This window comes from Bombus fervidus, chromosome 14 (assembly GCF_041682495.2).
Source record: "Bombus fervidus isolate BK054 chromosome 14, iyBomFerv1, whole genome shotgun sequence".
Taxonomy (NCBI): Eukaryota; Metazoa; Arthropoda; class Insecta; order Hymenoptera; family Apidae; genus Bombus; species Bombus fervidus.
This window is the reverse complement of record NC_091530.1, coordinates 979437-1007032: the sequence shown is the minus strand read 5'-3', so window position 1 is coordinate 1007032 and position 27596 is coordinate 979437. Positions and strand designations below refer to the sequence as shown.

At 40.2% G+C, this 27596-nt stretch overlaps 1 protein-coding gene across 5 annotated transcripts in view; it reads right to left on the bottom strand.

The window, feature by feature from the left end:
• The window catches only part of LOC139994505 (pseudouridylate synthase RPUSD2), a 172737-nt gene that overhangs the window by 18969 nt on the left and 126172 nt on the right, over positions 1-27596 (bottom strand). For all 5 annotated transcript variants that reach the window (XM_072017229.1, XM_072017233.1, XM_072017231.1 and 2 more), the window contains one exon: positions 12812-13034. In XM_072017229.1, coding sequence (XP_071873330.1) covers positions 12812-13034 — 223 coding nt within the window. The remainder of the gene's footprint in view (positions 1-12811; positions 13035-27596) is intronic.

The window sequence follows — 27596 nt, the reverse complement described above, 5'->3', positions numbered from 1 at the left end:
GATCCACGCTACGGAAAATATAAAAAATCCAAGAATACGAAGAAAAGGGCAAGGTTTTCAGTACTTTTAGCTACGTCAAGCGCTATACGCGAAAACCTAGAGAGGATGCGATCAGAAGCGTTAATTCCGCCCTCGTTCGCAGGGAGACTGATCCTACGACAACCGCCCTCATGCATGTCCCTGGCGACACGGAAAATTGGGTAGGATAATTCAATTAGCCAGAAGCGGTTCCGTGGTCGAACGATCCGCTTCCGTCGGACACGTCGTGCAATTTCGCACGAGAGTAGCCTTTAGCAATGAATTAGAAACGCATTTAACCAGCTAAACGGAAGACAACCCATCCCCTTCCGGTCTCAATTTATGCTGTTTCGCGTCCACGAGTGTTTCGTTCGAGAACAAAGCTCTCGCTCTCGTGTTTCGCGAATAAAAAACACAGATACCTTTCGTGTCTACGAACGTTTTCATTAATTCCGTCGATCGAACGCTAATTCGAAAGCACTCGAAGCGTAAGAGACCAGCTCGCTGCGATTACTTATTCCAGCGGATGGATTATTTAAGGAATAAAAAAAGAATGAAAAGAGAAAGGAAAGAAGAGGATACGCAGAATAGTAAAATAAGTGGAGGACGCGCTTTTCCCATTATTCGTTCCCTTCCTATCGACGTTTCATTATGTTCGTGGAAAATTCGAGTAGCGTCTAACAAGACCAACCTTCCTTTGGACGCTCCGAAAAGCTGCGGCGTAACGAATAATTGGACGAACGATGGGTCCTTCCGTGATGCAGGAAGATAAAGAATCTTTGGTTGGAGCAATTAAACGCACGCCGGGGATGATCCGTGAAAGGACAAAGCTGCGCGCTACATCCGCTTGGTAGTCGATTACTTTGATCGGGCAAAATGGGAAATCGAGAATGAGATTATTAGCAGTTTCAATGGTTGCAGTTGTTCTTGACAGATACGGAGAACTCCGCGTCAAGATCGTCTTTAGCTGTCGATACTCCTTTAGACGCGACTTTTAGACGTTGGGCGAAAGAAAGTTTAAAATTACTACTTTTATATTACAGCGATTTTCTGCCATGTCGGTAATTTATTCCCACGAAGCTAGTTAATCTTTTCATTAACGCGTGTTCCGCGATATCTCGAACCTGTTTAAGAATGAAACATTTTAGAGTGGTTTTACGGCTACGAGATGCAGCGTATATTAATACAACTTCCATACGCTAAATGTTTATACTTTCACGAACATCGCTGTACGCCTATTCGTTGATTTTATCAAATGCAATTCCATCGCACGAAATTACGATCCTACACTCCCTCTGGTTTACATTTCTTCCGTCCGACGTAGCTGCCTTATCGGTACCCCATTTGGAACACGTTATTTTTACTCGTATAGCTGCATAAAGATTCGCAGACTTGTTAAGCGGCGTTTAATCCACGCAGCGGAATAAGAATCGCGGGTTCGCGATAAGAGTATATCCCAGCTCGCTGGGTAAGTGGTCTGCAAAAGTGTTATCGCGAAACGCGAGGTCGAGTGCCAAGGCGACCGGTTAGAATAGCGGCGAGAGCCGAGGGAAGGTTGTGTGCACGGAAAGTTAAACGGAAACTGTACTTGTTGCTTGAAATTGACGTAGGGTCGGTGACAATGTTTGGCGGAGGTGGTTGCCAAGAAATACAACCGTCCATCGGCGTTTCTCCTCTGTCAGAAGCTGGAGGAGAAGGAAGAGGAGGAGGACTTGGTCGTAGCCACGACATCTCCTGTACACCGCCCCGTTACGGAAGCGAACTTGTTGCTGAATTTGGCAGCCAGCTCTGCAACTTGCGAAAGAGGAGCGCACGGCTGGTGGCTCCGGAGTTGTTGCCTCGTGCGCCGATCCAACCCTTGAATTTATGCCCTTCCCTCGTAATTCCGTCCACTGTCTGCAAATTCCATCTCTCGCTAGAAAATGTTCCACTGGTAACCACCCACGGTAAAATATCCCAGTGAATTTCGTCGAATTACTGGTTTTCACTGGCTTTGGCCGTTTCGCGGATATACCTGCATCGTCAACTTTCATTCGTTATCTCATTTAAGGCACGGCTTTTAGGCGTGTTTTTACAGCTCTCTTCCGGTTCTTTCTCCGTCGAGTACTTTTCCACGCGAGGGATATGTCGGCTCTTTTTAGAATTTTATTTTTACAAAGTTTCATTCTCCCTAACCTTTTCGGATTACCATGTTTTTATTTTCTCCTCTGTAGATCCTTCGCTTTCCTTTTTTACGGACGTCTTTGTACCGCGTGTTAATTCCAATAATTATACGTAATGATTAGAATATCGTACGTTATCAGATGATACTGAGATATCGATAATGGTCAATATTAGTTGGTATAAATAAAGATGGATGAAAATTGGTCGCGTAAATACGGCTAACGTTACGAAAGTACCAAGCTTTTCATCGAATTGCACCTTCGACTTACACAAATTGTTACGCCACGAGGCTTAGTATAGGCCGTATCTCTAACCGTTGCTCGCGGTTCTACAGCGTCGCAGACGGATCGTCTTATCTGCCCGGCGGAAAATATACAATGTATGACGAGCGCATAATTGTCAGCAAGCAGCGAGTTCCAGAAACGACGATTTCGGTCCGTTATTTCATGCAGACAAAGTAAATGGCATACGCGATCACAGGCGCGAACGGTGGCGTGAGAGTCTCCCAGAGAAGACGAAGAATTGATCTAAGGACGACCAGTCTCGTTTGAAGATTCAAACGACATACATCGAGAGGTCTGACGATTGAAATTAAAGTCGCTTAGTCTAACGAATTCATCGAGAGATATCGCAAAGTCGGGTCGAATTTCTGTAACGCATCAACTGTATTCATCGCTAAATAATTTGTGACGCTTTTATTATTATATAATTTATTGTTAAGCTATATTAACCTGTTAATACAGTGTTAAATTCAACTCATTAAAAAATTCACACCGCATACATCAAAAATCGAATCGAATCTCTGTAAATCATTAACTGTATCTATCACGAACCAATTTGTGACGCTTCTATTATTATTTAATTTATTGTTAACAATACATGCTATTTTAACCTGTTAATACAGTGTTAAATTCATTGAACTACCTCTGTTATCTTAACCGAAACAAGGGAACGACTACTTCGCGGCATCGATTACACGAATCGTAGCGAGAGTTTACGCCTCTCGCTGACGCGTTTTCCTCGCGACCGCGTCTCTCCGCGAACGGTCGTTACACAAATGATAGATAATTGTATAATTTGAGGCAATAATAGTATATACGATAAGAAAGAAAGCCGAACAGCAATATATTTACAGGTATCAGCCAATCCGAAGCCATTCTTTCGACGCTTGTCGGACAAACAATGACCGTTTTAAAAAATCGTCACGGGACAAACGACCCTCGGCGAACAAAACGCGCAATTTTGAAACAAGTGGGGAGAAAAGGGGGCCGATTCGAAGCGAAATCCGCGATTTCATTCTTCCCAATCCGTCCTTTCTCGGTCATTTCCTTTTGTAGTGCCGATGGAGGCACGATACATCGAGTCCGCGCGCGCTCGTTCCTCCATTTTCGCGGCGTACAACGAACAGAGAAACGTAGACGGGACAATGAGGCAGGAGTTCCCACGGAATACTCTGCAAATCGAAGGAACATGGCACAAAAGCGACTTGACCGGAACGGGCGCGGGGAAACCGTTACGGAACAAGCACGAAACGAGCTTTGGGATATTTTTTAACGTTTGAAAAAAAAAAGAAAGAAAAGGGAAGAAGAAAGGAAGAGAAGAAAGCAGAAAGAAAAAGAGCGAAAAGACGGAAAAGAAAAGAAGAAACTCTTCGTCTTTCTGTGTCGAGTCCCTTTGTGAACGGCGTATCTGTTCGCGTTCGTTGATTTTCTTCTGTTCGTCGAGGAATCGCGAAGGTACCGACGATCAATCTTTGTGCGACAATGACGCGATCGACTACTTCCTTGCTTTATGACAGCGCGTGAATGAGAAAATACGAGACGCGCTCGTGATATGTAACCCCAGTTAACGTAGAGAACATACTAGCGATCGTAATATAATCGACGAGCAATAATTCTCTTATATTTCCCCCAAATTTAAGAAGCTTTTCACCGATAGAAAAATACCATTCGATCGACGATGATTCGAAGAACGTGGTAGACTCGACGTAGTTGTTCAACGCTCACCCATAAAACTGGGAAAAAATTCCAGTATACAAAACCTTCGACATTTTTCTAATTTTGCCGCTGCTTAAATTTCCTATCGGAAGTATCGAAGCAGGAAAATTACACGGAAGCCTGTAAACCCTTGGCGCTTCCGTTATTAGGAAAATTTCAATTCCAACGTTAAATACACCCCGGGTTTAACTCGATTCAGGACGAGAGCAGCAAGTTGCTAGAACGAAGATCGATCCCGTAGACGAGTGATGCGTGAACGGCTGCGTGTGCAAAAGGTCGAAACTCAGAAGGGTTGATATCTACGATCTCGCACCAGGCTCTACCTATCAGGCTCTTGCTTCTTCGCGAGTAACAGATACCGTGTAGCTCGAAAAACAAGCGACTTACGATCCTCGCAGATATCATCGTGCACCCGGTCCGAGCTAATAAATCAACCTGTCACCGAGCTTCAGCTTCGACCTCGACCCGCAACACGCTCAACCCATCCCTTGTCACTCAGTTCGACTTAACGGCGGACCAACGACGTCAGTGCATGCCGGTAACCCTCTATCTTTGAGGATTAACCAACGCCAACCAGCTTCGTTAAGCAAGCTGTTACGTCACCTCTCTCTCTTGCCTCCTTTTGCATCCAAGATTTTGTTGTAATCTGAAGACTAAAGGAATTCAGCTCCGAGGAGGAACAAGTTTTGAAACAAGTTTCGACAGGAGTTTCGAAACGGTAACTCGTAAACTGGAATAATCGAATAATTGCGGCGAATTCAAGGGGAGATAATTTTACGTAGAATATTGATCACGGTTCGAGAGATTTCGTAGATTTCGCAGGTTCTCGAATTTTGCAATTGCGCGTTTAACGATAGAACGGAGGCAAGGTAATTATTCAGGACATTTCAAATTGCGAATTGATTGGATCGTAATGTTTGATAATCGAACAGAGAAACGGAAAAACGGATAAATTGGTCGAGGGGAGGGGAAAATATGGTACGAGAAATTTAAGAACCCTCTGGCGAGATAATAATGGATGTTAAATATTGGACCACCGCAGAAGCTTGCACACGCATACATAGGTAAAAGAAAAATGAATTTGAAGTTGACGTGGATCGATAGCCACGAGACCATGAAAACTTTCCTCGATTCGACCAACCGGTGCGAATCAGCTGTCGCGTCGTGCCATAAAATGCATGCTCCAAAGAGGATTTTGAAACAGAAACGTTCAATCACTGGTCCCGACATAATTTCACTTTTACCGCGTGTTTTTTATTTTCTATCTCAACCACTTGTCCCTTCGTACGTCCATTTTCAAATGATACACGGTATGCATATGCAGGAGGCGTTCGATCAAAACATGCAGTAATTAAAACAAAAGGTCGTTCGAGTATCTGATGAAATAAAACAGAAAAATGGTAATAAAAAATATTTATAAAAATATAAGAAACCATTGAAACGCTTTTAAGACGATTCAAAGAAATTTCTTTCGTACTATTATTAATTGGTAGGAAAATAATTTTTAGAATGTCAGTTTCTAGAGCGATCAAATTTATCGTACATTTTATTTCAAGTTCTCCGTTATTTCACGGAACGAATACGAGATTGAAAAATATTTTAATACGACTGACAGAAATAATTGGCCATTCTACCTTGGAATTATGCTTCGATGAAATATAGATTAGGCGTACACGCACGTACGAATGGAAAGAAGTTAAAACAGACTTTTTAGAAAACGATGCCTGCTATCGAAATATTCTGGTTTATGTTTTCGACTCGTTTCTTCGTGTAGAACCGCCGTCTTTTCGATCGTACACGTATATACGTACGCGTGCGTACGCGTGTAAATTATGAAAGCCATTCGAACGAAATCGCACGATCCGTATTGGAAAAGCGTCGCCCCGTTATAAACTGGGAATTCCAACTTCGATGGATCCGCAAATATTACGTCGGAATCCATCGATATTTCTGGCGCTTGCCGATTTCGTCGAATCGCACTTCGCACAAGATTAAAGGCTCGACATTTAATTTTATTATCAACGAACGTGTCGGCCATCTGAATTCTATTGACTGTAAATCGAAACGATAACGAGCAGCTTATGCCAATTTTTAATCGTTCTATCCCGATGTTTCTATCAATTTTTACCGTCGACATTTGTCAACTTTTACGCAAAAGTTATATATAGAATTTTCAGTTTCCGCTTGTTACAGCGTATCAACGCACACGGAGGGTATAACGTATACTCTCCTCATCTTCAATCTGTCTACACATGATCGTTAATATCGCGTGCAAATTGTACTCTAATCTTTTACTGTCACCCGTTAGATCAATAAATTATATTAAATTAAATATAGCCTTCGGTCCCATAAAAACTCTGTTAAATTTTTCTCAACAACAAATCGAGATGTCTTTGAAAAGAATCTCTAGCGGGACAGGCGACAGGAACAATTTATCATCGGGACGAGCATAAATAAATTCGGTCAACGAACAATTAATCTTTCTGCAATTTTCGAGCTGATCCTCCAGGGCTTCTGGCTCGTGTCTCGTCTTACAATATCGTGTGTCCATCCAATAGCCGACTAATGCATGCGGAAACTAATTCGGTGTCCTCATGAAATGCAAATTCTCTGGGAATACAGGCAGACAGCAGCATCTCGGCATCCTCGCTGTTTTTAATCGAGTCTGCGACAACATGAGAGGACATTGTTGAGGGGTTCATATTCCCCTGTTCGCGTACACTTTTTGCGACCGTTTAGACGACAGGAAAACGCCAATGATTGTTTCAAGAATTGGAAAATTCTGAGAATTCGAAATTTAAAAAATGTTGAAAAATACAAAAATTAAAAAGCTCGACGGTAGAGATATTCGAATGTTGAAAAATTGGGGGAAGAAGAAGAAAGAATTGCGTAAAAGAATGCAAGTCGATGCAAGTACGTGTCGGTCGAAAGAAGTACGCATTGTCGATGGAATTGTTCGTTAAATGGTAGAGAACGTGTCTAGTCGAACGAAACTGATTCAGTTCGAGCAATAGATTCTGATAAAAGCATGCAAATGTAGAGAGTAGGGGCACGTTTATGGGGTCAATCCAATTTACGAGTCGCGGGATAGTAAATTCGAGTCACTGTTATCCCGGTGGTATCTAGTCGGAAAACGTGTAAACGCCATGCATCGAATTATGTTTATACCGTTTTATGAACTTCTCTTTCTTTAAGAGAAATTCGAAGAAAATTTTCAGACAATTTCAAAAATTTATCTACCATACGTTTGATCTGTACATGTGAAGTACGTTGATTTTATCGAGCTAACGATAATCCTTTTTTCGAAAAACGACAGGCGTATTCAAGGATAAACGAGTTTCGTATAAAAGTTAGTCGATATTAACCCAGATATCCTCGAGTACTTTTTTACGATACCTTTCACGACACTTTTTAAAATTTGTTATTTTCCTTCGTTTTAATGGTTGAATCAAATATATTGACCATATCTGTACGTTATTTGTTTATCGTTCATCCATTATTTTAATCATCCAAATAAAAAAGATAACGTTATTAATAATTTATTAGCAAAATATTTGACTATCTCAAGTAATAATATGAAATCAAAAGTTTTATGAAACGCTGAACACAAGAGAACGTAGAAATAGTAAAATACGATAACCTTGCGATTATTCATCCAGCAGCGTCATAGTTATATGCATTTAAATGAAAAATATGTATTCCAACGTAGTCATCCGCCATTAAAAAGTACTTTGTCACTGATACAGTCGGAACGCGAGTGGAAGACAGAGCTGAAACGCTCGCTCGTTAAACATCGTACGGAATAATAAGCGTGGAAAAGCCGAGCTCTAATAAACTGCTCGAGGAACACTCGAAACGTGATTAAAGCGCAGTTGACGTTCCGCCTGATCTTGCACCTGTAGCTCGCTCTGTTCCTTTCCCTCCGGGGGAGCGAACGAAATTCGTCCGTAAATGGACGGAATTAACGCCACTCTCTTGGTACGCGATCCACGAAACTTTGGTCCTCAACCTGATGTTTGACTATTCCTTATACGAACTGGCTTCTACTTGAAATTCACGATACAATTGCGAATATTTATTGCAGTGATAAATTCCAAGTTACGGGCAGCGTGGCTAGAACGAGGGGAAAAAGTGCGGTCAAGAATAAAAAAATATGTAGATACATTTTGCGCAAAGATACGCGCAGCTAGTTGATTTTCCTTGTTCAAAAGCATCTTGCCTCCTTTCGGATCTTTACGGATCGATGCTTTGGTGATTAAAACTCGCGTGCTTTCGAGTTCGATTAATCGCACGATTTCACGCTACAGTCCTTCTACGAAAATTCTACCATGTTCCATCCGCAGCTCTCGTACGACGTTCTTTCACGACCAAATCCATCCACAAAGAAAACCTGTTAAACTCTTTGACGACTTTTTCTTCGCTTGCGAAAGTGACGAGCGAAATTAGAAGTTGCCTCGTTGCACGAGGATTTTGAAACGACCGAGTTACCGAACGGAGATTAAGCGACCAGATAGCATTAACTCGTCGAGCGATATCGAGTTTCTGCAAGCATCGAGCAAAGAGCATTAACTCGAGAACGTTGAGTCGCGAGTTTCGCGAATCGGTCGGTACAGCGTAGCGTTCTTCAAAAATTCAGCTTCGGTAAAACGTATCTACTCGATCGTTCGCAAATTTATCAGAGAAGAGACTTTTAATTTTGACGCTTTAACGACTCTTGCTACCAACAAACCTGAAACTGAACGTAAATCATTGCAAATACAAACGATCGGAATTCAAAGAAAATCACTTTTAAAATCAAGCGATGTCAGACGAAACGGATGATCCTACGATGAATTCTAAATAGCACGGAAACATCCGGACGACAACATCGAGACTTTTTCCAAAGAATCTTGCACGAAGTAACGGAGAATGGCGGCCTCGGCATCGGGCAATTAATTCAAGAATGCCACGGCAATTAACAGTGCTTATCGTTCGAAAACGATCTTTCCATCGAGAGTGACGTCAGTATCCGCGTCTTATTGTCCGCGACGAGTAACAGGCTGACCCGAATCATCTATTCTCGAGACCTTCACCCGCGAGGAACGGCTTTCCTGTTGATCGAGGAGGCCTTTTGTGCAATTGCGAGAAGCAGTCGCGATCCCAGCGCGATTTCTACGCCGCGGGCGTACCATGTGGCTTCTCGCCTGGCGATTAAAATGGCAGGCGTTGCACACGAGGCAGCGAACGCGCTCGGTTTCGCGCCACTGGCCTGAATATTATGCGTGACCGAGGAAAGGAATCCACGTAGTCGATGAAATAAATTCAATGTCACGCGATTTACATGCAAATCAGATAGTTAATAAAAGAACGAAGGTTAATATTCCAGATGGAAGAATGAAACACGAGGCGACCTCGAGGGAACTTTTTTATTCGACGGACGAGTTAATTAGCCGCGTTTCCGTTCATCGAGAAAATGATATGGCGCAAGGAGGATAGAAACGACAAACAAATATCGTAAATATGGTAAATTCTCCGAACGTCGAAACTATTTTCCGAATTATTTCGTTCGTCATAAAAAAATTCATTGACCCCAAGAAAACGGATGGATCCTAATGGATGAGAAGAACGATTTTACATAAGAGCCATTTTCAAAGCAATTCTCTTATTATTCGATTTATCGCTATTTAATTTTTGCTAATCGATCTGATCGGTGTATCGAATTAATTTGCACGTACAAGGAATGGTATTTGCATATTCCAGCATGTTCAAGCATATTCTCTTGCAGTGTTGGATGAAAAGAAAATTGGATATGTTCCAAGAATAATAAGTAGATAATATTATGCTTATGAAGCTGGAATCGATTAACATTTACGTAGAAACTTCTAACATAACATTTAAAAGAAGTAGAAATGCACGAACCTCGAAATTGAACAAACTATTATCAACAAAATGATTTCTTCTACGCTGTTTAGATTGTGCTTTAAAGATCATTTAGAGATCAAGCAGCGAAACAACATGTAAGAATTGTATAAACGTAACATTTTCTCGTTATAACGAGAAGGTTATTTTCACGGAAAATTTTTTAATACGTTTGTAAGTCGGTCAGCAAGCCAGGTAATTAACGGCAACGCGCTTCAAAATTGATATTCAAGACCGAAGAGATGTATCATTAAAAGCATCATTAAAGACCTCTATAGAAACCAGTCCAACATGGAAGCAGGTCGATGTGTAGAACGTCTATTCAAAATCGGGACACTTATCGAATACAATTATCTTCGGAACGAAACAGCTCGCGATCTCCACCCAATTTCTCACTTTCTCTTTCTTCTCGATCGCGACTCAACCTCGAATCGCTATTTTTAATGGACCATAGATAGACCGCGAATGTTTGTGCAAATAAAGTTAAAGGTAGGACTGTTCGAGTCAGAAGGATGTTTGAATCGAACTAAGGTAATTTGCCATAATTTCTATAAACGTACAAAGTCTATCTTTTCCTCGTAATCGACGATATGTCCTAAACATAGATTCTATGTAGTTTCTTTGAAGTATTTGTTGTTTTATTTTTCCACGACTTTTGTATATCGCTTAAATCACTCAGTTGTCCAATTGCTTCGCTTCTTCTACATAAATAAAACGATGAATAGTGGCAGAATGGTTCACTTTTATTTGCAACGATATTTCTCTTGCTGTTTGTCGTGGATTATCTTGACTGATATCTCTTGAAACATTGCCGTTGGTGAAATTTCGTGATCCTTCTCTCGGTTCGTTTTACAATAAAAAAAATCCTCAGCCTTGAATTTCGCGCAGTCACGTACGATTGACTTAATATTCGTATAATCTTCCTCAAACGTCAGATTAATTTTCCAACGGATTTACGGATTTTACATACAGCGCGTAATTTCGTAATTGAATCGCATCTTGTCGAAAATAACCAATGGTCTCAATATTTTGTCGTATCCAGTATTACAAACGATGTTATAAAATTTTACAAGCAAAAAATATACAAATTTTACGCATAATCTCATAATTCAATTATATCTTTTGCCAGAATTAACCAACTGTTCTCGATACTTTTCTACATAGCCGTATATGTAAAAACTTGTCCACCGAATCTTTCTTCTCTCTACTGTTTTTCTTCTTCGCGGCTGTCCTTGAAATTCAAACACCGCTGCAAGAATCGCAATCTCGTGGCACACGATAACCGTGCTGATAATAGGAACCTGGTTGAGCGATGGCGCGTTTAACAGCGAGGCACAGATTCCTTTATATCCGTGCCAAGGATTATCGCGGGACACTCCACCCTGCGGTTCCACCGTGAACGCGAGGATAACGCGCCGGTTTCTTGTTACTCGCACTTGGGAACACTTGTGCCAGCGATTTCCGTTCTTGTTCTTTCATCCGGTGACGGTCTGCCACCGATTTCAGTCAAGATAGGATAATACCTTCTTTCGGGATTATTGGCTAGGAAGATCGTTCGACTTTCGGTTATTAGGAGGAGCAGAGAGATCTTCGAATTTTGAGACGGCAGGAACTGAAAATGAAATGTAAAGATATTTCCGCGTAATTCTGATTTTCTCCTGATCGTTGGAAGAATCAGGCAGCGGAGGAGGTCTGTCAATGGAGATGGAAGGAATTTATCTTTGATTTCAAAGCTGAAGATCGAAGCTTTTTCTTCGTGCCGAGCTACAGATTGTATCGATACGAATCATCGATAGAATTCTTTACGCGGCGATCGATCTTGACTACGACAGAATAAAGAATATTTCCGATCTCTGGATATAAAATATTTTAGAGTTTTAATCTATGACAAGATCAATCTTTGAACTTTTTATTATTTTTGATACGATTCCCAAGTTTCTAATGAAAATAAAATATCTCGGAGCTTTGAATCTCCAATGAAAGTAAAACGTGCCAGACTTTCGAATCTTTAATGAAAATGAAACTGGTCGTCGGACGTTTGATAAACGTATTTTTGTATTTTCTTTCAAACTTCTCCGAATACGTCGTTATCGCTTTCGCGAACTATTCAACAGCTTGTAGAATAACGAGGGGATGCCATTAAAAGGGATTCATTAAGGGATACATAATATCACGCAAGAAAAAAAGACGACGAAGAAGAAAAGGAACGTGCGAGTTGCATTCGAGGAAAGTCTGGAAGCATAGAAAAATAGTGCTCGTTAAGCCATTCAATCTCTCCCCCTCCTGTTCCGCTTGGAAAAGAGTTTTATCTCGTCCCAGTTTACAGAATCGTCCTGTACAATTGCCGCGTTTCAAACGACGAGTAACGTAAGTCACTTCGGACAGGGATCCCTACTTTTTGTTATCTTTCCTCTGCGTTTCTTTCGATCTATCATCTCCCATTAAATAGAATTTAACGCAAACGTTTTTTGTTCTATTCAACAACGACGATGTCTCGATGAAATCACATCGACTAGCATATGCTAGAAGCAACGAATTACCATTGACTATTTTATCGTTTAGAGAGAAATTCTCCGAGAATACTGTCGTGTTTGATCGCCATTCAGAAATTGCAAGCTTATGAGCGATAATAAAATAATTATGTCTCGAGAATATTCCCGATAATTCGATACTATTTTTAACGATCAATTTTCCAATCAACGGGCAACAAAGTGGAAGGTATAGAGTTCTTTTACCTATGGACGACGTTGGCCAGTAGATCGTTGTGCCGTAATCTGTAATCGACGTCCACTTTTTGATAGTTCACCGTCAAAGTGCCTGCACGAATGCAACGTTCGTATTCTTCTGCCGGATGTGCTCGAAATTCCCTGGCGAATACCTCGAGGATCTTCTCACCCACCCATCTTCCTTTCGTAAACGTGGTGAAGGTGAAGTAGTAAGGGTACACTTTCCGCAGTCCTGTAAATAAGCAAGCATCATCTTCTAATTGAATTTGCCTTTATGGAAAGTTCTGTTTAAATTACGACAATGTCTTGTACATAAATCGCGCAACTAATCCTCATTAATTGGTTCCATCGATTTAACAGTTTTGGGAACCGCTTATCTTGCTCGAAAGATTTCGATTTATTACCTAACATACGTCGAAATATTCCTTGGTCTTGGTATTCTGTAAAGCGTGGAAAGTCTAAAAGTTACGACGAGTCGAAATAAAAATGTTCAAAATGATGGAATTCACGCAATTAAAATAATATTCCGACACGCGACAGAAGATTTGCGCATAAGTTTTGGCGATAATGTCATCCGTTTAAAAATAATTTTATGCCGATTGATCGGCAAACTCTGGTAGAGAGTAACTCGGACTCTGTCTCGATCCATATCCTGATTAATCGATCGCTCGTTAATTCATCGTCGAGTCTACACACTGTCATTCGACACACCTCTTTACCATGATCAAACGATCGTTCACCTTCTCACAACAACGATAAATCACGTCCCTTCAGCCTTGTATATTCCTTGCAACCTGAATCAACGACCTCGCTATGTAAATCCAAACTTGCGCAGAAATAAACCAACTTCGTCTCTCCAAGCGACCAACCACGTAATTCTCTACAATTCGCCGAAGCTCAAGTTGATCTCGCAGTATGATTCATAGCTAGCGGAATGTTCGAGGAAATCGCATTGAATCGTCGAAGAACGATCTGAACGCGGAGGAAGTTTCGTTACGGCACGTACGAAGCGTGTGCGACAGGTACAACGTACGTTTACACGCGAGACAGCTCGATGAGCTTTTGTTTTAAACTAATGATACATTTTCGTTGGGATTTTTTACACCAGCATTCATGGACGTTAGGAAACTAGTTAGGAAACAGAAACTATTTAGGAAAATGATAGCAAATAACAAGAATATATGTATTCTACACGTCTCGTATCCTGAATTCTATTCTCTAATTCTCCATATCTATGGATATCATATATACAAAATCCGATACCAACATCCCACATCCGATCTTCCCTGTTTCATTCCATTACTTCATTCCTTAGATTTGCCACCCATTATCTTCAATCCCACGTCCCGTTTTTCACATACCGGTTCAATAATTCGGTGTCAGACGTAAGACGAGTATACGATGCGAAGGTAAGGATGAAAGATATTTTCTAGGGATACTGGATGTGGGTTATAAGATATGAGAAAGAGAATATGAATTGGGCATGAGATATGGAATGGAGAGACCAAGTGTGGGAAGTAAGATAAAATACGTACACGAGTTAGCAATACTAGTTATGGGGTACAGGCTATGAGATAAGGTATATGAAATATGGAATGTGGGATGGAACGTCGTGAACCGTGCAACGGGCCTGAAATAATGCATATGGAATAATGGGTATTAGATTCTGGATATTGGATGTAGGATATGCGAATAGCGTGGGATGGAGATGGTGAGGTGTAACGCGCAACTTTTGAATGCGTTTGCCTTAGTAGTTACAGAAAATGGAGTATTGGTTTTGGGATACACGATGCTGGATACGACGTAGAACGTAGAAGATGGGATATGGTACAGCGTTTGGGACGCGTGATCTAAATAACCGCGTACGTATGAAATCGTGTATCGCGATAGAAGATCACAAGGACAGAAATAGAAGTGATAAGGGATGCGCGGCGCGTTCCAACCGTTTGCGGTGATCCCGTCATTATAATCTTTAAATAGTAACGCGATTGTTTCGTAATTAATTACAAATTGGCACAGCGGCCAGGGTACCGATGGTGGCTGACCGACCGAAAATAAAGCCGGTCGGTATCGCGCCAATCGCGTAAATCACAATAAAAGCCGGACAGCCGGCCATGATTATCCTCTCCGTGCCGTGACAGAGACGCGACGGCACTTCACGTCGCGTCGGATGGAAACGCCTCGAGCGTTCTCGTCGGACAGCAGTCCATCCTCTTGGCCCCGCTTCAAAACCGAAGTCTGGATTTTCAAGGATTATATTTCACTTGGTAAAACGTTGAAGAGCTACGCGACCGCAGTTTCAGCGTGTTACGAGAGAGGCAAATTGATTCTAGCAACAGGGCAGGTCAAAACGTGGCTTTCGATGTATTTATTTAACTTTGTTGAAGTAACTACTTCAAGAAAAACTCTACATCTTTATTTATGTATATTCGTGAACTGGAGACTGCTGTTACGCAGAAATATTCTAAATAAGAAGAGGTGTATATTATTGTACCCTTGAATATACATTATATTTTAGATTGCAAGGTCTAGCAACAAAGGAACTAATAAACAAATTTCTATTTGTGTTCCCTGTAGCCTCTAGCCAAAACTATCAGGTTAACATTTTTGATAATGTCCTTTTGCTATAAATATATGAACGTGATCCCTATCGTTGCATTGTCTAGTAACACTAAGAGAGTCAGGATCTGAATCAGCATAAACGGTATACGTTTAATTATTACAAATTCATCCACTCGTTCTTCAAACTGGACACAGTTTTAAGATCGTTCTATATTTTTCTTACTTCTTTTCTTTCGTTTTGTTCCTTTATATCTATTAGTTTTACTCGTTTATTTAAATTTGTTATTTCGTTCATTCTTCGTATAGTTTATTCTATTTATCTTTGTTAGCTTATCGTATCTATTCTTTTCTGGCATATTTGTTTAACTTGTTAAATTTTATTTATCCCTATCTTATTCCGTTATATCTACTTCCTTCATTCGCTGTATTTATCTTCCGTTCATTTTATTTTTCTCGTTTCATTTCTCTTCTCTTTGATGAGAAGTTGCGAATACTCGAAATAAATAATTAAAGATGTTGGAAATTGTGGATCTTTGAAGCCGAAATAATGTTATAGGAACATTTAATTAATATTGAGGATTAATATTAAAACAATAACATATTTATTTCATGGACGATTCCTCGTATATTCATCGATACATATACTTGCACGCGTCTCAGCACTTTCTTCCATACCCGACTCTTAATCGACTGCACCGTTTACATTCTTTTGTCTTCGAGTATTCCCATACAAGTATTCCCACTATGCATTTAACCCAGTCCAGCACAGAAAATTATACATATCTCAACAAAAGAAAACAATGAAAACAAAGGAATAGCGACTAGAATCTCGAATGTTTCAAATTCGAAGATAGACTTTCGATAGAATTTTATTTTCCATAGAATTTTAATAAGTATTTGTTATATCTACCTACGATATGCTGTGCGATATGTTTGTATAGAATATGGAAATTTCAGTAGGTCGACGAGAAATACAAACGCATCACCTTTTAACTTCAGATTACCATATTAATATTATCGTTTATCATCGTTTCAATCGTTTAAACGAACAACCATCCTGCCGTAACGAAAGTTATGACAAATTTTAAACGATTATGCATACACTGTGTTATAATTGCACGCGTAAACCCAGCGAATTAATCGTTCCCTACCATTGAATGCATTTGTAATCTGACGCTTCGGACGAATTAATATAAACTAGATGAAGCGATGGACCATTTTACATAGAACGAAATAAATAACAAAGGAAAACGTGATAATTTCCTTTATAAATATTTCAACCTAATCTTTTCTCCTTTGAATACACGTTTTCAAGATTTTATTAACGATTTGCAATTTCCTTTTGCTTTTTTTTACAATCCACTGCCGGGTAGAAATTAATCCAACGTTTCCATCGATCGTTCCTTTCTTTCCTTTACCTTTACCACTCGTACTCGAAACACTCGTGCATTCGTATTGGATTGCTTCTCGACGACTTGTCGAATCGAACAAACCTCGCCCGGTTAATTTAGAACTTCTTACGTTTTTCGTACACTCGAGCAATTGTACGGACTCTTTACCGCTTCATTTTCTGTACGGTTGTGAAGTACTTAGAGGATAAAACGACGAATTGAACTAGTTATAAGTTATGATAACCTTAACCTACTTTGCTTTCCACAAGAAATAAGTATTTACAACATACGAAATAAAGCGAGGAATTTCTTCTACAGGCAAAAAGAGATTCGCTTCTAAAACGGATTAGAAAAATATAGAAAATGCTTTTGTTCGCTTCGTTAAAGACAACGGACGGTTAATTAAATATTAACAAAACTTTCGGATGGAAAGCTCATTAAACGTATTTGCTTCGAGGCGTACTTGTTTATTTCTCTATTGGAAATGGTTACAGAGAAAATGAACCCTTTCTTCTACATCGTAAAAAAAAAAAAAAAAAAGGAAAAAAAGGAAAAAAGCGAAGAAGGATTTCATTTCATTAGAGCACGTAAACGAAATTAGGTCTGCCTTTCGGTGACTGTTCGTCTGGAAAAAGCACGATCTTGTCTCCACTGGTCGGCCAAAAATTAATCCGACGCTTCAAACGGCCTCCAGTCGGAACTCGCCATTCGTAACACACAATTTCCGTCACGTCGATTTCCGTCGACAAGAAAAAAGACCGACGAGATAAACACGCCAGCGCGTTGATTAACGTTCCCGTTCGATCGACTCAAAGGATGCTTCTTCTTTGCTATTTACTCGTCCGCCGTTTTTCTTTTTATTTCACGAGAACTGTCTGGATATCTTCGAAGTTTGAAAGAAGCAAGATCTTCGGAATTATCGACTCGAAAATTACTACGTCGCGGAAGAAAGGTCGATGCCTTTATATCTCGATGTTTCATATTTGCAAAATATAGATACAACGTGAAAGAACTTCAGAGTTTGAGGAAAATTTAATTATTCGAGCGATTACAACGTTTATGTTTTATTTTCTAGACTTTGATCGCTGTTTCGGACGAGTTGGCATTGAATAATAAATTAATAAAAGTTGCAATTTCTAATTTAAGCCTTAACGATCGACATTTAAGTGTATTAGATATTTGAAATTCCAATTCTTTTCTCCCAAGACGTAAAACTTTCAGATTATAAAACACGCGTAGTAGCGCAACGCCATTGAAGCATCAGAGCGCTATAAAATGGATTCTTTTAATCGCCTCATTATCAGCGAGGGCTCGTCCAAGGTGTAGTTTCAAAGGAAAGCACCAGAGACTCCATTCTCGCAATTAAAATGATTTTAATTAAACAGCTGGAAGCTGTTCGATCGGCTCGTCGAACCGGAACAGGCAGCAAGAAAGCCGTCTGTCGCGGATAAAAGCACAGGGCTTTTCCTTTTCACCGAAGGGAAAGATTACCCTGCAATTTATGGAGCGGTTTGAAGAGGGTGTGTCATCGAAGCGAAACCCATCCCCTTGATTCTCCACCCCTTTGCCTAGAAAAACGGAATCTTCCCTTAAAGCAAACCTTGTTTGTAGTTGGACGCTCTAATTAATTGATACGCGGTTGATTAACGATCACTGCTGATAAAATCGACGAATACACAACATATATTTCCATTAATCTTGTCTCATGTAAAACATTGAGATATTATCAAAAATACGATGACTCGCGCTAACGTTCGAATATTTCATAGCATCTAAACTTTGTTTGACTTCCTCTCCTTTAATTGGCATTAAATTAATAAAATACCTGAATGTGTCTACCAATTGCAATATTTATTTCGGTACGTTAAAAGACAATCGAGCAATTGGATATTATAAACGAATGTATAGGATGATAAGATGCGAAATAAAGTATAATGGATAGACAACAAATTTGTCCAAGCGTCGTTATAATTACAAGCTAATATTCGAAAATTAGGATAAATTAGAATAAAAGTTGCTACGCCTCGAGTCCTTTCTCTAGAAAACTGTTCAACTTTATATTTTTATATAATTTTTATATAATATTATGATATATGACGTCGTATGATATTTAATATTTCCATAAATTTCTTCCACTGATATAAAATATTTTCATAAATGGAACGCAAGACGACGACAGCGGTGGTTAAAGATCGGAAATGGAAGGTTTTTAGAGAAGGCAGGAAGGTTTCATAGAAATTTGTTGCCTTCTAGATGCTATCAAATGGGATAGAGGGGCGAGAGGGAAACGAAATCGATGGATGAATCGAAGAAACAGCGGAAAAATCAAGGGAAAAGAAGCCTCCTCTGAATTCCAGACCAATCGTCCGCGGAATTGCAGCGATCTGCGCGACCAGGGATTACTCGTGGAAACCAATCGGCTCCTTTCAACCGATTGAATCGGTCGACAGAACGGTTCTCTCGGTGAATTAAACGGAAATCCTAACCAAGAATTTGGCTGGCCGAAGGGAAAACCGGATGAGAATGATCGTAAATATCGCACGAGGACGAAGGAACCATTGGTAAGACGATTCGGTGTTAATTCGCTTTCTTCCTCAATTTGTTTCTCAAACAGAGAAAACGAAGGTCGAAATTAAAACCTGGAACTATCGTCGGTCATAATTAGTATCTTCGACATATCGTCTTTTAATTACTACATCTGCGTGACTCTCGTTAAGATTAACATCTCCGGACTAACGTAAATTCTCTTGTATTGGTTTTATTAAAAAGGAATTATAATTTATACTACAAATGTCACACGATACGAAAAACGATTGGCAAGTGTTTGATATACGTTTCAATTGTCTCTGCCAATTCTTGAGAGCTGGATGCCGAAAACAATACGACCGTCTGTAAATTTTTTTCATCCTCGATGTACCCTAGATACCACCGAACGTTCGCACGACAGAATTTCCGCGTCGAACCGGAAGCCATGCTGGCGTTCGCGCAGAAACACGGCAAATCAAGGAAAGAATGCTGTAGCGTTGACAAAGAGCGACGAAAACGACCAGCAAGAAACCCATCCGTTTTCTGAAAAGCTCCTCTCGTCAAAGGAATTCCTCCTGCCTAAACTAGAGAACCAGAACGCTCCTCAAAAGTTCGTCGAAACTTTTTAAAACCAAGAACAATACTCTTCGCGATCATACCACCAGTCGCTGCGCTCTATCCAAATAATACTTAAATAAACCTCTGTCGCGGCACAGGATGACGATAAACCGTGTAAAATCTTCGAACCCAACTATTTATTCTACGAATAACTTGTTCCAAATCCAAACGGGAGGAACAAAAGCTGAATTCCTCTTCTAAAGAAGCGATTGTCCTTGAGCGTGTCGTAAGCCTGGTTTATACTCTAGCTCTCTTTCGAACGATATAACGTTATAAGCCTCGACCATCGTCTATGCAGTTCGCAGTTTGATTCACGATTCCTTTGTCCAGCGAATCCAGAATAAAAGAGAACAAAACCGAAAGAGACAAAAAGAGCGAAAGAAAGGGGAAGACATAAGGATAGAAGAGGATGGCTACGAAATCGAGCACGATTCGCGTATTAAGAAGCACCCACACGGTCACCCTTGACGAAATAAAGAAGCAGGTGGTGGTGAGCGACGAAGGGGAGGAAAGAGGAAAGAGGAGAACAGGCTTTAGCGGGGCCAGAACACTCCAGCACGAGGGTCTGGATTACGCGGCGAGCGTGAAACGTGCCAAGAGGCGCGAAAACCGTCGTCACCGCTAGCGTGGGGAGATAGAAAGAGAGAAAGAGAGAGAGAGAGAGAGAGAAGGGGATTCCGAAGCTTCTCCTCCTGGAGAGAGATCGTCGCTGACGATCACGACGGGGAACCTTCCGTCGCGGTAGTCGGAAACAGGAGGGAAAAGTGGGATAGAGAAGAGATCGTCGAGGAGACAATGCATCGTCCTCCATTGCGACGCGAGTCGAGCCTCCACTCTTCGAGGAAACTGGCGAACTTTCCGAGCAGCTACGGAGGGAAACGCTTTTCGTCGTCCGACAGCCAACCCTCTATTTCTCTCTCACCTTCACCTTTGTCAAATAATAGAAGACTCGAGACCTATCCTACCATGCACATTCAGGAAATTCATTAGAGCGAACGTGAGATACATGCTACTTTTCGAGCTGTAATTAACGAAACTGTTACTAATCGACGCGATCCATGGGACAGACACGTACGTATACCGCTATGTCCTCGTTGTTCGATGGTTGGTAATATGTTGGGTAGCGGAAGATATATCTAACGTTTGGGAGACCAATGTTTTACGAGCCTGCGGATATTTACTGGTCGATTGTAGAGCGTTTCTAGGGCTGGCCTGGCTTGCTGGCCGAATTGCTCTGTAGGGGTTTGGACGTTCGACGCTGCAGGGGAGTAAATGTTCCAGTGATATCGAAGTTTGATGGATGTTTGGAGAGTTGGATGATTTTAAAACGGTGGTTATCTTCGTAAGTGAAATATAAATGGAAAAATCTAAATGGTCCTGCTATTTATTTCAATAATGGTTAAGTTCCTATCGGTGTCGTTGGACCATAGGTGAACCATAGCGAATCTAAAATATCTGATTTTACAGCTACAGGCATCTATTCAATGTGTCTATATATGCTATGCAAAGATAGTTATGTTAAGGTGGTATTCTAGTCGAAGACCAAAGATACCAACTTCGTAAATTTTAGAAGAAGTCTTCAACGACTATCGACTTTACCCGCCTACATTCTGACCTCCGATGTAATCGATTACAGTCCGAATAAACAGACTCGGATTACATCGCTCAAGGACCTCATCTGGTCAACCAACGAGAACCATCTGCCGTTACTTTCCACGAAAATTCACCAATTGTCCAACAATTGCAGCGTATCCTCCGATTAGGCCAGATAATTGTTCTTCATCCTCTGATCTAACCATTTGCTTTTCTTCTTTCCTTCTGTTCTGCTCGTGGTTCATCGACAAGCCCTTTCTGAAAAATTCTTCTGGAAAATATTTTTTCCAATAACGAATTCCTTCGAATAGCTGTTACAAGCGTCTAAAGTATTTTATCTCCTGTCTATGTCTTTCGAATCTGTTTTGTAAAGACGACAATAAATAACGATAAAATTATACTACATTCGACGAGTAAGACAGACGAAGCGAACGTTCCAGCTACGATTCAAAACTTCTTGGATACACGACATTCCGAACGATCGTCTCTCATCGCAATGCTAATGAAATTCTAAAATACTTTGTATAACACGTACAATATGTACATGAGAGGTTTCGATGGTAACTGTTCCAATACTCTTGCGAGCCACTATAAGCGCGTTCGTTCCACTTGCCAATTTTCTTTTACACGTGGTACTTTTCTTCGTACGTCCCATGGATAACGAAACGCGAGTCCCTTGGCGATATTTCTGTCGAGTCACGAGAAATTCGATCGGTGGATGGGTCCTTTTTTTTATCAGGGATCATCGATGTATAATTCAGAGCAGAATGCACGGGGGTAGTCGGGGTGGATCTCCCCGAAACAATGCGGCGCGCGTAGTCGAGTGTGCGATTGCACATCGTCAGGCGTATTTCATCGATCAGGCACGGCCAGTGAATTTGTATCGAACGGCGAGTTGTCGCGATGCAAATTTCATCGCCACTCGCCGTTGTATCTCTTGTTTTATAATCCCTTGTTGGGAATTTTGTAATGTTGTAAATCGTAATTTCGGGCCAATCAACGCGAATACTCCGATACGTTCGATTGACGGGGGAGAAATTTCGAATGGCGCCTGCTAACTTCGTTACCTTACTTATGCATTACCTGTATGGTAAAATAAAAACAGAATAAGTTGTTGATCGAGTTGGGGAAACGTTTTTAAGCCTTTGGCGATCGCAGTGATCGCGTTCGTTCATGAGCACTGGGGCATTTATAATAAATTCGATGAGTAAAAAATTATTAAAGCCTTTAAGCGCTTTTATCTCATTTGAAATCGTACATTACAAAGAATTCGTATGTATATTCGTGAATACAATAACCTTACCAATTATGCATATAAATAAATTAAATTCTTCGCTCATATATATCAAGAAACGAGTTCTAAGTAGAACGATGGATGGGAATTTTCAGTCCGTAAACTTAAAGCAAGCAATCAAGGAAGTTTTATGTTAATTTAGCTTTAAATAAAAATAGAATGGAACAGATGTAAATGTTTGGATAGAGAAATATCAATAGGTGGTATTGAACAGAGCGGAACGTGGATGCACTAAGCATGAATTTACCGAGCAGCGTGAAGCGTGCAAATTCACGGACGACCCATTGACCATCCAAATTGTTGATCGATAATGTCGCACGGCAAGATGTACGCAATAAGGGACAACAAAGACTCGAGTATCTGGGACTGGAATGTACTCTCCTCTAAAGCGGCTATGCAATTAACACCCTTCCAGAGGGACATTGTTAACACGCCTATCTAGATAGTTTGGGGATGATAAATGCTGAAACGTCTGAAACATCATACGCTGAACAATTTCGATGTGCCCAGTGGAGATTTACGAGGGAATTCTACATGCTCCGAGATTCGGATAATATTAATAGATAAATTTCTATCGTAGAAATACGATTGTTCGATTAATTTTATTTTAAAAAATTGTGCTTCATCGCGATACTTATTTTTGTAAACCGGAGATCGGAGAAGCGGAAACCAAATATAGACGTTCGTTTTATCTTCTAAATGCAATAACGAATATTACAAAACGTCGGTGTTCGTTTCACAAAGGAAAAAATGATTCTTTAAACGGTTAAACGGCAATTAATCAAAGCTGGAAAACGTAACAGCGAGCTCTGTTTACCGATCGATCATAAATCTTCGTGTAGATCGCGGTCGATGTAGCTAACGACACTCTTTCAAATTATACTTCCGGAAAGGCAGCCAGCGTTTCCTGGTACCAATCAGAAATATACGCTGTTCCGTGTATCGGTTATCAGCGATCTATTCGCGGTAGTGGCAAATCGAACCCAAGAGGTGTGCGTGAGACCGCCGCGATTTTTTCCATCCTGTTCATGCAAATGCCAGTCGTGCTTTACGACTTCTAACGAACCTCATTGCCACTGCCTTCGATTTTATTCCCGATCTATCCTATCGATACTTTTATTCCTTTCGCAAACGAGAAATAAAAAAAGAACAGAAAGAAAAAACAAGCGTCGCCATGATGAAGCAAAAAAAAAAAAAAGAAGAAGAAAAAGTATAGTACGTTATTCGATATTTTCTTATTCTGCGTGAAAATAAATTTTCTCTCGCGTACATGACTTCGCGACAAAAGAAAACGCAAAAATTTAGTCCAAGCTTTCCCGAGATTCAAATATTCGCGCTGGTTTAACTCTTTCAGCGAGGCAATGTATTCTTATTAATTAACCAATTAATTAATTTAAGTTACTAATAACGTATTAGAACTATCCAGTTTCTCGTATTGAAAATCGAAGTACACGTTGCTGTATAGTCGAGGCGAAACGCAACTGGCGATGCTATTCGATTGCACCGACTAATGGAAAATTTTCCGACCCGATTGCAAGAATGTATTAGGTGAGATCACTTGGAAAATGTCGCGTTTGGAAATAATCGAACAATTAGGAAATTGCGTTAGGTAATTATTTTTTAAACAACTACGTGTTTCCAGATAGATCTTTACACGTTGATAAAATCTATTCGATCGGTTATTGTAAATAACGTATAACGAATGTTGGCATTTCCATCTCTTAGAGGTACTCAAACTTTTTCGCACTCTAGAAGATTGGCGTCTCGGAACCATTTGATTTAGAGAAAAATTCAAGCGAATGTCTGCGATCGTTTCCGAGGAAACAATTTGTAACGTTTCGCGTGTATAAAATTCTACGGAAGAAGTACTTGTAAATATTAGGTTGTCGGAAAAGTGTGTTTCTTTCGCAAACGTGTCTTTTACAACAGTTCAAGCTTCGTACAGACGTGAAACCAAGTTTGCCAAATGTCGCGATGTTTATCTCGATAGAACAAGATGGATCGTACGTAATTCGACGAAATAATATAGAAAACAAAAAACGTTGTACGTCTATTGTCTCCTCGTAAAACGAAAGAAACTTTTCGGACAACCTGATATCGTCCAAGTTCCAACTATATTTTATATATGGTAGATTCTAACGAAAATGACATTTTAAAACATCTTCAGGATTAAGGAGTAGAAGATACTCTGAGTGGAATGAAAGAATACCGAATGGTCGAGGAACTTTTCACGAGTCGATCCATCGAGCACCGATAATCAAACGACCGTCTAAATAATATGCGTCGCAAACAAGTTTGCAGGGATATTCGACTACGGTGGAATATTCAACCTCTCGACCAAACGAGAATAATCGTCCACGTCTGCGAAATTCATGGACCGACCGCGAGAGATATCGTTAAATATTTGTGTCGGTCGTTATCGAGACGCCGGCGAATGCACCTTCGCCTGACCCTCCAATCATGCCTCGTGGATATGGAAATTCGGTATTTTTCGTTTAACCGTTAACTCTCTCTCTCTCTCTTCCTCTCTCTCCCTCTCTCGTTCCTGTAACACGAACGATCGTAGTTTGCTTGGAGGGTGAGACTGAAACGCAACGTCATTTGCATTTCGCGTAAATAACACGGACACGCCGTATGAAATCTCCATCCTTGCGGATGTTTCGAATTTTCAATTTGTTCTGATTTTTCCCTTCCTTGCATGTTTAATGGAAGGTTAATTGCAAAGTGGTCGAAGGACCGAGGATGTAAAATGCAGAATAAATTTTTGTTTTACCGATCTAGATTGTTTCTCTCGAGTGAAAACGATATTTATCAAACTAGGATTTTCGTTGATGTTATTAGATGCGTGTGAATACAAAGGAATAAATTGTAAGGCAGAAGATATATATTTTAAATATCGAAGTGTAAATACAAGTCGGAATATAATTGAGCTGATCCAGATCCGCGCGCTAGCAGTGTTACCGAAAACCCTGAAGACAACGTCGCTTATCTACCGTTTATGGTTTGCCTTCGACGCAGTCTTTTGTCTACGCGCTGTCGATGGTTTCGGTGCTTGAGAAAATTAAAAGACCAGATGCAGAGTTTTCTTAGAAGTTTTACAATTTTTATATTTACCGAAGTAATATTTTCAATTTTGAAGAAACTCTGTGACAAAACTGTTCGTGAATAATCCAGCATCGATTTCAGAAATTCTTTTCGCATTTTTTCCTACGTTCACACCGATCCATTCAACTTCACTGTCTCTCGTACTGTATTATCCGTCTCGTTGTCTGCTTAAATATTGGATCGTACAGCGGTATAAACGCTATCGCGCGAGAGAACACAGAGGAGAGAGCGCGGAAGCATCTTTATCGGATCGCCACCGCCGACCAGATGATATCTGCTAAACTGTACTTGGAGGTAACTCTTCGTGCATTCATGCGCCGTATCTAATCGTGTAATGAGCTCGATCCTGTCGTAAAACTCACGGACAAACGAGCATTCGCGAAATTAAGCTGCGGGCAAAGTGAATTTAAGGGTATACATGTCTCTTTCTTTTTCTACCTTCGAGCATTGCTAGGTAGATCGCACTATTTTGTAACTTCGTGCCTTTAGCGCAAAAGAATTTTGCGGGTTTACACGGGTCTCTTACGAAATAATCTTGCAAAACGAAGGCAATTGTTCGTAGGATGCTGTGTTAATTATTTTCAGTCAGATTTTTAACGTATTTCTATTTTATTTTCTAGATTAAAATTTTAATTAATAGTTTTGGAAATTAGTATACAATTGTTAAAAGGTAAAGATATAATCGATAGGAAATGTTGATAGTAGAAATATTTCGAAATAAACACGGGGAAATTGAATTATATTGATATTGATTTAGCAGAGTGGCTCTTAAGTAGAAAATCCCAGTATACGATCAGACAGAATCACCGTGGTTTTCAATACAGAGTATCGATTATTCAACGCAATTTGTTCAACCAATATTCTCGCAGAAGATACAAGTAGCTCGTGAAAACCGTTATCATTTTCAAATCATAAACTTATACTATTTCGAACGAGTACACATTTACCATGCGCTGTATTTCCCCAGCTGAAATACCAAACGATTGGTCGAACACGATAGAATTTAAACATATACAGGCGGGTTTAGCTAGTCAAATTACGCGCATTTATCCGCTGTACACTCGAAATTTCGAAAAATAAAGATATTAAAAAAATTAAAAAACTCAAATAAAAGTACGAGAATAATAAAAACGATAAAACAGTAGAATCGCATTAGGAACACGCGTATATATGTAAAATGAAAAATCATCGCAGCAATGTTTCGTTATCTATCGTCAACTGGAGGACGAGAAACGATCAAATAAAGTTATTTACAACGAGAGAAATTTCAGAAATGGATCTAGTTCGCGTTTAAATAACTAGACTAAGTTTGAACAACGTTTCGCCGATCGATCGGGAAACAAAAAATGACAACGTAAAACGATTTGAAAGTAAATATCAGAAGATGGAGGTGCAATCATCCAGCGTATTTCAACGTTGAATTATCAGTCACGAGTCAGTGAGAATCAGCAAATACGTTGGCGAATCAGGCGAGCATCATTAATATTCTCACGCGTTATCGGGGAATCGCAAGGAAGAGTGGAGAGAACGCTTTCTCGCAACGTATCATTACTAGCACGCTAAATCGCGGCTCTGTATCTATCTACGGTGTCTTGTACACCCCCTGCCACCCTCCGCAGCCCGTAATCTTATCTCACTGCGAATTATACAAGGCAGACAGAAGCCTCGAATTTACTGGCGGACGTGGATAGATCGAGATTACAGG